Source organism: Sparus aurata, chromosome 15 (assembly GCF_900880675.1).
Source record: "Sparus aurata chromosome 15, fSpaAur1.1, whole genome shotgun sequence".
Lineage (NCBI taxonomy): Eukaryota > Metazoa > Chordata > Actinopteri > Spariformes > Sparidae > Sparus > Sparus aurata.
This window is the reverse complement of record NC_044201.1, coordinates 21716906-21731360: the sequence shown is the minus strand read 5'-3', so window position 1 is coordinate 21731360 and position 14455 is coordinate 21716906. Positions and strand designations below refer to the sequence as shown.

Genomic DNA, 14455 nt, shown 5'->3' with positions numbered 1-14455 from the left:
TAAAAAGCCATTTTCCATGCCAGCCATTCAATAAAAAGGAGGATTATGCTGGGCATAAAAGTAAAAATCTGCAGTCAAGTGTCATTTGTTTGAACGCCGCCACGGCTCCCCGGAGAGCCTGCCCCCACTGCTGAAAAAAATCCTAGAGGAAACACTGCTCTGCTTCAATCTGAGGAATCACACACCACCTCTCCTTCCTCTGTAAGGCTGTACACACGCATGCACGTCCACTTAAACACGCACACTGTCTGCAGTATTCCAGAGAGTTCACAGCCCTTCCAATCTTTCAACGGGAAGAGGAGGAGTTGTGGAAGGACATGGATCCAGCCAAAACACACACACACATACGCATGCACTGCAAATACTGTACTGGGGCAGAGTTAGAAATAATATTCCTGCTTGGCAATCATAAAGAGTTTTAGATTTAAACACGTTATTGATCGGCAAAATCTTACCAACATTCTTAATTTCATGTAATAACAGGAATGATAATGAAACTAGTCAGTGTTTTGCAATATGGATGAGTAAACACATTAGTCTAGCATTAGCTCTTGCCAGAATACTTGAATCATTATATACAATTTAAAAATAGATAACCAGGAAGTGTATTATCTCCATGTATCAGTAAACATTAACCCACTGGTCCATATAGAGATCTGTGCTGCGTCAGCCTGCGTGCTTGTGTGTGGAGCTTGTATCGTGATTTTTAATGTCACATTTGTTCTTTCCTTCATGTGTGTCTTCCAGTTGATGGGTTGGAGAAATCATCATCACTGGCCAGCTGTGATGTAGTGGTGGACAGCGCCACCAATACCCAGAATGCCCATGCATCACGGCAGCAGAGAGGCAAGCTGTCGTCTCTAGGAAAACTGTTCAAACCCTGGAAGTGGAGAAAGAAGAAGACCAGCGACAAGTTCCAAGATCTTTCCAAAGGTAGGCCGTCTTGTGTGACATGGTATGAACAAGAGATGACTGGCTTCTGATTTGCAACAGCATGGCTCGTACTTTTGGATGCATGTCGAACATTAAGTGTGAACAGGAGCAGTGTTCCTCCCACAAGAGACGAGTGAACACTTTGTTCTTCACTGATTCATTCCTGAAGTTTTGGCTGGGAAATCAAAAAGGAGGTGAACACAGAAAGCAGAAACTGTTTGACAGCTGCCAGGTGCACTTGACTTTTTTTCTTTATGTATCTGTATGAAGGTTTTATGCCTCCGTGTCGGTTGACTTCAGGCTGTGTCAGAGGGCCAGCTAGAGCGCATCACACCTGGAGCTCTTGTGGCTGAACTTGTGAACCCAGAGAGTGTTTTATGTTTCCCACTCTTTTAACACAAGTCAGATCCCTTTCATTTCTCATCATTGGTTTTTTTTCTTCATTGTCGTCTTCTGATGAGGTGTGCGCAGGTGTGATGTCAAGGCAATATCTGGATATAGATCAATAATCCTTCGCTGTTTAAAGCTATACAACAGTGTTAAATGTTGAATATTACTTTCTATAATGGTGGCTATGAATGACGACTTAACTTTATTAGCTCTGCCAGTTAGATCATGTCTTCACTTATATCCGGTTGGTTGGTTGTTTTCACTCATATCCTGTTTCGTGCTTGTTTTGATAAATATCTGGTTGGTTGGTTGCTGCTCTGTTGTGTAAACACTTTTTATATTGAGCCTCAATCACTTTGAGATTTGTTTAAATGTAAAGTGCATTACAAATGTAATATATTATTATTATTATTGTTGTTGTTGTTGTTGTTATTATTATTTTAAATATAGAATTGGGTGCATTTGGCATTTTTTGCAGAGTACTGAGTTGCTTTGAGTGTAGTGCTGAATCTAATCTTTTGGTTTTCAATCCAGCGCATGTCAAAAATGGTGAAAATTTCCATTATTTTGTCAGGAGCACTAGGTGTTGCCTTCAAATTCTTTATTTTATCCAAAACATCCACCCAGAACACAAAGATAAACAGATTACTATCAAAAACGACAAAGAAAAGCAGCAAATCTTCACATTTGCCTATCAGAAAAAGTTAGTCTAAGTAGTTGATAGTTGTTTTTATGTATATTGATTGATTGACTAACCTTTGAGCTCTATTTGTGAGTTCAACCATGAATGTGCTCATTCGGTGGCTCTGCTGTGTAGAAAAAAGACTCATTGTGAACAAGGCAGATTGATTCCCTCTCAGGAAGTTGGAGCAGAAAAACAGCAACAGCAGATGTAGGAGGATGACAGGATTATCTTTGTATTTCCTCATCTCTGACTTGATTGGTGAAATTATGAAATTTTCACAATGAGGGGAGGAAAATAGCTGTTGTGAAATAGTTTTGTTGATGTATCTCTGAATTAATTTCTGTTTATGACTAGATAAGGATATAGAACATGAAATCCTGTTGAACCACACACTGACCGTGATGTTCGTGTTTTAGTTCTAGAGAGAAAGATTTCCACCAGACAAACGAGGGAGGAGCTCATCAAGAAAGGAGTTCTCATCGTTGACCAAGGTTTGTCTGATCATTCATTGACATGTTTTTTTTTTTTTATTGTTCCACATTTCCATTTGTGAACTATAACACCTCATCACAGTATTTCATAGTTTTTGAGGATAAAGAACAGGAAATGATGTGCCTGTTGTCCAGCATTTAAAATGGCTGTGATGATGTGGATGTGGAGGGCGATGATGAAGCTGCAATTACAGTCCTTCACACTTCACTATAAACTGTTGCTCGAAAGCTTTCAGCTGTATTCGACATTACAACAACATTACTGAAAAGCAGAAGATTTCCGTTGCAGTAACACTTTTTTTTTCTCTTCTAGATGAAACTATCAGCAGTGAAAATCTGAATGGCCATGCGACATCTAGTGTAACATCAGAGGAGGTCAAAGTTCACATCGAGTCTCCAGAAACACAGCAGGAGGAACAGGCCACTGCTCCCGTCAACACAGAGGACAAAACAGGTAACTGCTGGATCGATAACGGGCTCTAATGAGAGCTTTTTTCAACAAAAATCTGGAGTGACCTTCGCTGAATACCAGCGAAGGTTATCCCATGGACCACACTTTGGATTAAGCATAAATTATCCAATGGGAAAGCCACCAGTATCTAGAGATATTGATACTGGTACAAACTTGTCCTTTTTACACAGTGAAGGGAACATAAGGGGACAAAATGTCGGTGGGTAAATTCAGGGGGTAAAATAATTAAACCTGGAGGAAAGAGAGTTACAAAGAGGCTCTTTCTCTCCAGATTTTTAATGATCATGAAAACATTTTACACCTCAGGCATATAAATGTTTGCTCCAAGTTAATAGTTTTTTGTTCCGAGACATTATTCTGTAGTAGTAGTATCAATGTGTAAAGTACTCCTTGGGTCAATATGGTTGAACAAATGTAAGTGTAATTGTTAATTCATTTTTCCAAACAGAAAGTGCTGAAACACGTTGTGTTTCTCTGGAATGTGGGGCTTTTACAGCCCTTTAGCAAATCCACTTTTATATGTTGGAACTAAACGCTGCCGCTTTTTTTAGACTTCAGTTGCTCTTAAGTCTTTTCCTCTCGGTTGTGGAATGCATTTGTATCGGCAGCAGTTTTCTGGCTGACATTGAATCCTCTGTGGGATCTCTGACCAGGTTTAATGTGTTCAAATAGATATTACCATTACATCAGCCTGCAGCGGGCTGCATTCACAGTCTGAATAGAGCTGTAGCGATCTCCTAATGCCTCCCTTCGCCTCAGGAGACAGGCCGCTGTTCTTCTGTCTGATGCTGCTTAAGTGTTGTGCTGTTCTCATCTCAACCCTGTTAGCATTGAACCTGGAGCCATTTGTTTGTTCATTTGTCGATAAACCGAAGGGCACAGGCAACAAACACTGCAAATGCAGTAGCAGAGCACGCATACCTTCACACTGGAGGATGGGGAAGATTAAAGAGACTGTTTAACGCATCAGGAAAAAAAAAAAAAATTTCCACTCACCTGTAGACCTATTTATCCATCTAAGATTACTTTGGTGCAAGTTGCTAAGCTTTGGAAGGATGGACTGTAGAGATGTCTGCCTTCTCTCCAGTTTAAAGGAAATGGATCGCGCTCGGCTTGTGATGCTCAAGCGTCACAGAAATACATTTGAAAACTACACAGATCCGTATCACCGCGCAGAGGTAAGCTGCATCTACTCATGGACGCGAGGCTAGCCAACGTCATTAACATTAAATCTCAGCCGAGGGGGACGCCGTCAGTGTTTACTTTCACTAGATTGAGCCTTTCATCCATGAGCAGATGGCAGGCTTTCTTTTGCGCAATGATAGGTTCAAAAGAAGACAGTTCTTACATGAGACTGCTCACAACATGGTCTGTAGATTATCTTGAGTAACGTCATGATTTCTTGATTTCGAATGTATGTTTTTGGTGCCTTGAGCATCACAAGCAGAGTTCCATCTAGGTCCATTATATTTAAGAAAGGGCAAACTCACACCACAACAATTTGATTGGTAAATAGCTTGACACCTTTAATGGGTTCATTTTATGTGATATCCCAAGCCTTATACATCATTCATTGTGATACCAAAATGCTAATCAAGATTAACAGAGCTATTACCGTCCATCGACAACATTAGCCCAACCCACCTCTTATCGTTCAATTTCTTTTCTTTTCTTGTCTGCATGTCAATTTGTGCATCTGTTTGTGCAGATGTGTGACTTTTATCTTGCTTTTAATCTCTACATTAACCTCTAAATACCTGACTTCTCTTTCCTGCTTCCTCTGATCTGCTTAGAGAGGTCTGATACTAAACCTCTTGCCCGAGGAACCCAGGTGAAACCTCGAGATGCTCAAGCTAAAAAACAGCAGAGTGCCACTCTGCCCGCCTCTTCCAAAACTGCGGGTGGCACTGCACCCACAACCAGGCACAGAGATGGTGCCTCTGGGACTAAAAAGACAGCTAAAACCACAGGCAAGACAGGCTCATCCACTCAAACTAAAACGTATGCGCGGAGCACTAACACCATTAGTCGCGGGACTGGTAAGTTCAGCTAGTTGAGACTGAAGACTGTTTGTGTATCGATGGTCTTCCCTGCCTGCCGCCCTGCATGGAAAACGTGCTTGTATCACTGTTTGAAAAAAAAGAAGACACTCTAATGTCATTTGCATCCGTAAACCATTTCTTCATGTACGCTCCCTCATGTATTTGAAGTGTTAGTCAAGCCAAGTTTCTGTCAAGTGGCTACAAAATGGTATTTCCCTGTCTCTCCCTCTTGATAGTGTCATTTGCTCATTAGAAGAGATTTCCTGTCAAGTGAGTAACTGTAGGAGTGTTTTGTTACGATCTCTCTGTCTGTTTTCTGAGAAAGCAGAAGTGAAGATTTATTTGGCCACTGCTGTAAACGCCCCTACCATACAACTGTGAATATATGTGTGTGTGTGTTTGTGAGAGAGCATGTGGGGACTGAAGTCAGCCTAGCATGGCCTTCATAAAATGAGCTTAGACATACTCATGTGGTTTTGATTGATAGCATGACATTCGGGCATGATCATTACCACAGTGTGTGTGCGTGTGTGCGTGCGTGTGTGTGTGTGTGTGTGTGTGTGTGTGTCCGTGTGTGTCTGTGTCTGTGTGTGTTGTTCTTCAAACTACAACATAGTGAAACTAAACAGCACAGAGCCCAGAACATTGCATGTGATGTTCATGCAGTCTTTTCTGAAGGCCTCTGTTTATTTTTTGTTGAGTTATTGGGGAAGTGGGACAAAAGATGTTTCATTAGTGTTTTAATAACTTTTTTAAGTTCATCCTTTTCCTCGGGCTGCTTTTACCAGCAAACAAAGACGCTTCACAGACACTTTAAGGATGATTTCATTCAGCACTCACTATTCTATATTTGTCATAGTTTACAGATGATGATAACAAATGGTCATTTAGAAACTGAAAACTATTGTGCCTGGCAGCATGTTCTAATAGAACTACCTCGAGCCAGATAAAGTGTGAAAACACTTTATGTGGCTTTATCAAGCACACACATAATGTAGATTGTGGCTGAAATGATTGGCCTAATAATTGATAAATGAGTGACAGAAAATTGTCAATGTAAAGCCTTTTTAATTGAATCCCTTTAGTCCTCTTGCTGTATGGGATTTTCATGTACATAAACCTTCAAATTGCTTTATTTTTAAATCATAGTTGGTGGAGTACAGCTTTAAGATCGACATGTGTGTAGAAGACTGAAGGCTGACAAAATCAGGGGAAAAAACTCCTGACACTGTCCACTTCACTTGCAATTGCGTTTAATGACAAAAATGTTTTGGTACTGAGATCTTCATCAGGTTATCAGGAGAAAAACCAACTAATGACTCTGGATGCACCGACTAACTGCAAGACAAAAGTGTCACAACCCACGTTAGCATGTTGAACGAGCAGGCAAAAAAACATTCACCAGTGAGAAGTTCACTTCTTACATCAGTTACACGTGTTTCCCTGCTGGGGATTTTTCCCACATAATTATTAAAAAAAACAATTTAGTGTGCTTTAAAACCTCATTGACCTCAAAAAGAGAAGATAAGAGTTTCTGTTTATGTAACCTTCATGTCTTTACTAGCGCCTGAAGGATAGAAAGAGTCTAATTATCCCTTCTCTGTTTTTTCTGCTAAGCTAAATCCTCCCATCCAAAGAAGACAGGGGGCACAACAAAAAACGCTTCTGCATCCACCTCCACACCTCGTTCCCGTGTGTCTAAGGACGCCAGCGGTGCAGCACAGAATGGCGGAACAGAAACAAGGACCAACCGGAAATCAGACACTCCCAACTCTTCCTCAGTGCCTCAGAAGGCCTCTGCAGAGACTCCTAGCCAGCATGGGGAGTTAAAATCTTCACCCCTTTCCTCTGACACCAAGTCTGCCTCGTCAAAAGAGACAGAGGGAAGTAAAGCTGGTTCTCAACCTGCTGCAAGTCCTAAATCTGCTCCCAAGGCCACTGCTGAAGATGTGGAGACCGATGATGATATGGCTCCTAAACCTACAGTCCAGTCTCCTCATGTCAACACTGCTACAGAGGACACTTCCTTCACAGAGAGCGAGAAGGACAGCAGCTCAAAGGGGGAGAAACTGGAAAAAGCAGGAGGTGATGATGGAGAAGACGAAAAGAAGAACGGAGAACGAGAGTCTGCTGTGGAGAACAGCCCGAGGTACAAATCAAGTAAAACACGATTTAGTAAAACATTTCTTATGATACATTATCTACACGTAGTTGTAGCCATAAGCTGATTGGCAATAAATGTGCAATTCAAATTTATTCTATGTAATAAGATGAAACATCACCCTTTGGTGGAAGCTCGGCATTTCAGCAAATATGTTTGCTCATATTGTCTTGTAATTGTTCTATCTGCAGGTCAGCAGAGAACCAAGCAGAAAAGCCTCAAGGCCTCAGTGTGAACACAGAGCAGGCAGAGGTGACGGTGATCCCCGATAGGCCGAGATACAGCCAGGCGAGTGACTCTGACTCTGACGGACCAATCCTTTACCGTGATGAGACGGATGAGGAGGAAGATGACGAGTACACAAACAGTAGGGCACTGTTGTTTTTTTTAAACGTTTTTTAAAAAGCCGATATGTCAGCTTTGTTACGTTTTAGAGGAGCTTCTTCATGACTAATGATGATGACGTGTTTGTTGTTTGTATGAGGCTTTTCATTGTGAGTGTGCTGTTTACTTATAAATGCAATAAGGGTTCAGCTTAACCTTTGAACAGAAAAAATATCAGTAGTGATACCAGTGAGGGCTAACTGTGTTGACCAAAGGTAGCTTGTTGATCAGAGTTCAGAGGAAGTTAAGATGAATTGAGCAAAAAGTTCCAAGAATCATATCTGTGCATGATTTCTGCATCACTCTTTATCTGCTGATGGACACTCCCAGCATACTAAAATGTATCATCACGTAATGGTTGCAGTGGTCGATACTTCTTTACTATCTGCAGTTGATCTCAACGCAGAGTGTTTCAAGGCCCTAAGATCCCTGTGACATGTTGTCCCTATGGCGTCTCTGTTCCAGGCGCTCTGGCCATTAAGATTCGCCGACGAGATACCCTGAACATCAAACTGGGGAACCGACCCAGCAAGAGAGAGCTGGAGGAGAAAAACATTCTGCCACGGAGCTCCTTGACAGAGAGGCATGAGCTTCGCCAGCAGATAGGCAGCAAACTAGTCAGGTACACACTTGCACACACACACATACACACTTGGCATGCTTTGAAAATGCAGCTAGGTGTGATTTTTCATCATAGATTTGGCGGCTCTGTGGGGCAGATTTTGTATTGGTGTCGTTGTGGGCGGTGTACTTGTACAAATGATGCACGATAAAAAATCTGTGTTGAAGTTCAGTTTGGCCTTTTGTACCAGATGAGGCATCAAGGCTTCGGTTTAACACCAACAAAGGGTGTGAAATTGTCTTTACACAAATGTCACTGTGATAACTCTTGTTGTTTTTCTCAAGAAGTCAGTGTAAGTTGTAAATCTTTTCTTATCTGCTCCTTGTAGAGTATTTAAAGTATTTGAAAACAGTTTTCTCTTCTCAGGCGCCTGAGCCAAAGACCCACAACAGAGGAGCTGGAGCAGAGAAACATCCTTAAGCGTAAGTTTCTGGAATGCACTTTAAACTGGGGGATGATGTGATGTAGTAGTTTTATGATTATCATGTTGAGAAACTTAAAGAGTCATTTCTATTAATTTCTAGCCACTGCAATATCAGGAAAATCTAAATCAGTCAGTGTCTTGGTAGTCTGGCTCACCAGATGTAGTAATGTGGTGTAAGTCTGCAATTCGCCTATTTCAGTGAACACTTTCCTCCACTCTGCAATCCATCTGTTACCATTTTCAAAATCCCCACTGCTAAGGGAAAAAGTGACAACAACCTCTGACCCTAGCAACCTGAAAGCTGAAAATGGCAAGTTACCCTAACCCTAACCTGGTCTCTAATAGTATGGACATACGTTAGCAGCACTTTCCCCTGCCGGGGACTTAATTTGCCTCCCCATGTGCAAATGTACCACTCAAACATGCCAACCCCCCCCGACACTTTTTTTCAGGCTGCTCACTGCAGAGCCTTATAAGGGTTCTGGCAAAATTCAGATGCACCGCTAGCGGTACCCAAACTCTTTCTCCAGGCCCCCCCTTTTTTTACATAATAATATTTTCAAGCTAATATTTAGAGACAAAGAACACACCGTGGTCTCTTTTCATTACCCACCATTGTGCTGGTGAGAGGAGACATGCCTTGTCACATTTGGTCTTTGTTTTGGCTTTCTTTGGTAGCCTTGTTGCGCTTGGACATACTCCTGGAACTGAAAACTTTGGAATGACGTCCGGCTGTAGAATTTGCTCAGAAACTTGCATTTGCCACTGTTGCTTCATGCAACACCGCTACATGTTTCAAACATTAAGTAATAGATCCTGAGGTATTGTGGTGTTCCAGGTGTCCACTTTAGTCGGAGGCAGCTTGCCAGATCCAACCTTGTGTGTCACATTAATCAGATCGATGAGACGGATATGTCGGTCTAGATTATGAGTTACTGCCTATTAGAAGCTGATGTCGTCTGTCACACTGAGGTCTGTATTATTTTACAGTCCGCCTCAGACGTGGGTTAATAGAGCCTGTACTTTAATCACCACATTAGTTGAAGATATGTACATCTACACACTTACCCACCAACCCCGATAAATATCAAGCAGACTCTCTCAAACATTCAATTTTGTTTGTCATGGTACTGAGCAGAACTTAAATGATTCCGCTGGAGGGATTTAGCCCGTTCTTGTGCCAGTTTTGCATTTCAGGGACTTAAAAGAGGTATTTAAGCTTTGGGTATTACAATATCAAAGTCTAGCTGCTCTCAGCCTCACGGATGCAATTCAAACAGCTTTTACTTCTTCTCAAGACTGAGTAGTTATGTAATATCTGTTGTTTATGCTAAGTGGAATAGTAAACAGCCCACAGTCACAAGTTTGTAGCCTGTGGATTGAATTAGGACTCAAATATCATCCAATCCGTAGGCGGTGTATTGCAGGTTATTTGTAATAGTACTCAGTTCCAACAATAGGCACGACTACCAAGAAAGTCACCTGAACAATATTTTGTTCATCCCTATGAGTGGTTTATTCATGACTGCACACTTTCAGTTCTTCAGGGGTGTAATTAAATATACAGCAGCTGTTAACTGCTAGAATGAACCTTCACCTTTATACCTGATACTGATCTACAGATGCAGAACGTTGCAGTGTCTTGTTAAATCTGGAGCCAAAACTTCACAGGGCATGTTAGCCTGGTTGTACCTTTTTGCTGCGAAATTTGCTGATAAGTTCGGTTTACAACTTCAGGCCAAAGACCAAGATGAGATTTATTGTGTGACAATTGGGAATAAACGCAGAAGTTTTACACAGAAGACTTAGGTGACTGGTTCCGGTACCGTGAATCCCAGGCAGGTTCTATTTCTACCTCTGATGGCACCGCTAGAGGTCAAGGAGTTTGCCTACATCCCAGGCCCAGTCACCGACAAGCTGTTTACACACACACACACACACACACACACACACACGTAGATGTACTGTACATATTGTACATCCGTGAAGACAAGATTACTAATATTGCGCTACCATTTATATCGAGGCCACCACATAACCACTTACATGCTTTATCATGGCGAATCACCACGTTTATATAGAAGCAGAAGCTTGTTGCAGAACCAGAATGTGTGAAATGACTCTGTCGCTTCTCTGCATGCAGAAAAGAATGAAGCCGAGGAGCAAGAAGCCAAGCAAGAGATTAAAAGGAGACTTTCCAGAAAGGTACTGTAAACACCAACCACGCACGCACAAACACGAGAGAGAACAGAGAGGACACAGTGAGGCTATATTTAGCGACTAATATGTTTTGCTCCACCTTATGAGTCACCTTAGGGGGCTCTAAAGATGTTTTGTGTGGAGGAATCAGTCCATCTAGTGGACACAGGTGGAACTGAAACTTTCTTCAAGCTGAGAAGTGGGGAGTTTTGTGTTATGTGATAAAAGATGCTTCCTGGAAAAGGTTTTACAATAATCAATACAGGGCACAAAGGTAAAATTAAACATCAGCACATTTGCAGTATTTTAAACTTTAACATAAGTCATACTTAAGTTCTTAAATTCTGATGTTTATAGCCATATTTCTTTTCCTCTTTCTCTGTGTGTGTAGCTGAGTGTGAGGCCCACAGTGGCAGAGCTCGTCGCACGCAGGATCCTGCGTTTCAACGAGTACGTGGAGGTAACAGACGCCAAGGATTACGACCGGCGGGCAGACAAACCCTGGACACGGCTTACTCCCGCTGACAAGGTGCTACAGTTAATACGCTGCGTTGTAAAGTCTTGATTTTGTAGTTTGTTGAATTGATCGACATCTTTTTTGCTTTTATAATGTTGTCTTATCAACCTGTTGGTCAGGTCTGTGTTCTATATTCTATTCTATAAAATGGTATCCTTAAGATTTATATACAGGAAGCCTCAAAATGTAAGTGAATTACAGGGTGGTAAAAGATTTAAAAGTACACTGCATGGCCAAAAGTATGTGAAGCACTCCATCCTTATGTGATTGTTGAATATTTAATTCCAGCAGCCTCCATCCAAATGTTAGTTGCAGGGATTTGCTCCCAGTTCAGCCACAAGAGCAGCTATTGATGTTGGGCAATACTGTCTGGCTCACAGTCTGTGTTCCAGTTAATCCCAAAGGTGATGGATGGAGTTCATGTCAGGACTCTGCACAGGCTAATTGAGTCCACATCTAACTCAGAAAAACCTTTCATTTATGTACCTCACTTGGTGCGCGGAGGCATTGTCATGTTGAAACAGGAAAGGGTCATCTACTTACTGTTGCCACAAAGGAGGAGGTGGAATATTCTTCTCTAAAATATTGAGTTTTAGCCTAAAATGAACTGTGAAAAACCGGCGCAGACCAAATACAGGAAGACTATAAGTGCATGCCCCAGGTCCAATGTGCAGATGTCTTCCATGTCCTTATAAAACCTCCTGTAGAAGCCCTCAGGGAGTGCTGGAGGGCAGTGTCTTTGTCAAGTCTGCCCTCTGCTGTTCATTTTAAGAGCTACACAGCACGCACACAGTTCCTCAGTCCCAATATTGAAAACCAAGAGAATGCTACTCAGAAAACACAAATAGAAAATTAGTAAGAGGTGTCAGAGAAAGAGTTCCATATGTTTGAAAAGTTTATTACCTTTTTGTTGGTTAATAAACTGGGTGATTTAAGTAGAGCTCAGTTCAGATGTAGGAGAAAATGTCCGATCTTAGGTTGTGATTTAGAAAACGTCTGATAAAAAACATTGCATACAGAATAAAATGTTGTCTGGGGTCCCCGGGTCACCAATAGTAACCATAATGTTACAACGCTATTAACTATGGGTAATTCCCTTAGGCAAGGTCTGCAGAAATGCGGACTTACAGAAAGTGGCCATAAAAGGCTCAAAATGTCCATGAGAGAGCCCTCGTCCAATTGATGATTTGACAGTGGGGCAGCCCTAAACCCTTGTGGACTTACCAGGAATGCACCTCAAAGTCTGTGAGTGTAGACTCTGGGATTGGGCCCCTAATACCTATTCTGAACCCTCACAGACTTTAATTTGTATCACCTGTGTAATCAGTCATAAAATGATGCTCTTAGAATCTTGTTAAAATACCCTAGGTGGAAAGTGCTAGCAAGATGTTTGTGAACTGTAATGTTCCCACTTTTCAGGCATTACTTAGGAATTTTATGCATGAATTTATGCGTCGGCTGATTGATTCAAGGAATGGGATTGTATATATTTGACTGACCCTACCCAAAGTGAGACAAGATATTCCTCCAGCTTCTGGAAATACTGGAACCAACATGTGTATGTTTTTTTACCATTGAGCACACATGTCTTTTTATGTGTAATCTTATGTTTGTCTGTTTATTGTGTGTGTGTCTTTTATATCTGGACCTCGAGTCTGTCAATAAAGCTAATTATTATTATTATTATTATTATTATTATTATTATTATAGTACATGTGCCTGAGTGCAGGAGAGGGACAAATGTTGTATGATGAAAGGGTTAGGACATCAAGTCACCTGTGCCAGTCAAATGCAGTTCTCATTGTTAGCCTGTAACTAACTTTATACATTAATCATATATATTTAATTTACTGTTGTTTGTTAATGACAGATAACAAATCAACGAGGGCTTGCCCCAAGAGAACCCAGAGCAAAGACTCCTGTTTACTTTGTTGTACATGTAATCTTGCTCTTGCCAGCACTTCTTTAAATCATGTCCTGTCGACATAACAATAATTACACCATGAATTGTTGGTCGTTCCCTGAGGGGATGTCTGGAGCAGATTTATGGAAAGGATGCATAAAGAGCTCAGAATGTCCACATGAGATGTCACAGACTGGATGTGATTAGACTGAGTTACGGCTGTGTTTCGATGGTGTGTTCGATGGAGAGGTGCATTTGTATCATCATTGCGTGTGTGTGTGTGTGTCCATCCCCCAGGCTGCTATCCGCAAGGAGCTGAACGAGTTTAAGAGCCGCGAGATGGAGGTTCATGAAGAAAGCAAACAGTTCACCAGGTACTCCAGCGGTCGATGACCTCCACCATTTAGCTCAGCTCTGACCGTATCTCACACTTCATTAGTAATTTATCACCATAGATCCTGCAGTTTATTAGCTCAATCGATCAATATTTATATTATTCTGGTTCCCCCAAGCCATTACCCCTAACCTCATTAAAGTCATGATATACACCTGGGTCGTCTAAATCAATGCTTGAGGCAAATGAACTGCAAAGTTCCGGATCACTCGCTTATATGTTATTAGATCTGTGTTACATGGTTTTATGTAATGTATCGCCGTACAGAGTACAGAGAGAATAACTACACCAGGAAAAATGAATGTGAGTGGTGTATATATACACTGCATAATGTTTTTACAATCAATTAACCAAACATCTTAAAACCAACCAGTTTCTCTTCAGTAGCACTTATAAAATGTTTGTTACTTACACTTGCAGGAGGGTTCGGGTGGTATTTGCACTCTGTGCAAAAGATCAAATCAAATTCAAAGCAGCTATTGCGATGGATAAATACAATTTTGTTTTTTGCAAACATCTCTGGTGTGTTACAGCCTTTAAGCTTTACCAGGCTTCTTTTGACAAGTCAAGCTGCTGAGGAGCCAACAAGTCTAAAGATGTATATTGTTTTGTGTGTATTAGATGTGAGAACAGAGCTGCTTCTCTTTCGCGCTTGATTTAATTCTCATGTTGTGTTGCATTTTCAAACAGATGGACTCTTTACCAGAGAAAGACAATTGAAATTCAACCGTTACCGTTTATTGCGGCTGATTTATTGATGTGTTGACTCCACTTTAATCCTAGTGCCTTGTAAAATACTCATCCAACAGGGAAAGGTGCACGGTAATTGAGTTATATT

The 14455-nt window shown here is 41.3% G+C and overlaps 1 protein-coding gene across 5 annotated transcripts in view; it reads left to right on the top strand.

Moving 5' to 3' along the window:
* Positions 1-14455, top strand: part of phactr2 (phosphatase and actin regulator 2) — a 50806-nt gene that overhangs the window by 33077 nt on the left and 3274 nt on the right. For 3 of the 5 annotated variants that reach the window (XM_030442836.1, XM_030442838.1, XM_030442837.1), the window contains 11 exons: positions 748-933; positions 2425-2499; positions 2813-2953; positions 4765-5010; positions 6631-7162; positions 7366-7541; positions 8024-8180; positions 8547-8602; positions 10748-10809; positions 11195-11332; positions 13521-13597. In XM_030442836.1, the coding sequence (XP_030298696.1) occupies positions 748-933; positions 2425-2499; positions 2813-2953; positions 4765-5010; positions 6631-7162; positions 7366-7541; positions 8024-8180; positions 8547-8602; positions 10748-10809; positions 11195-11332; positions 13521-13597 (1846 nt within the window). The remainder of the gene's footprint in view (positions 1-747; positions 934-2424; positions 2500-2812; positions 2954-4764; positions 5011-6630; positions 7163-7365; positions 7542-8023; positions 8181-8546; positions 8603-10747; positions 10810-11194; positions 11333-13520; positions 13598-14455) is intronic. The other 2 variants (XM_030442839.1, XM_030442840.1) reach the window with 1 other exon arrangement.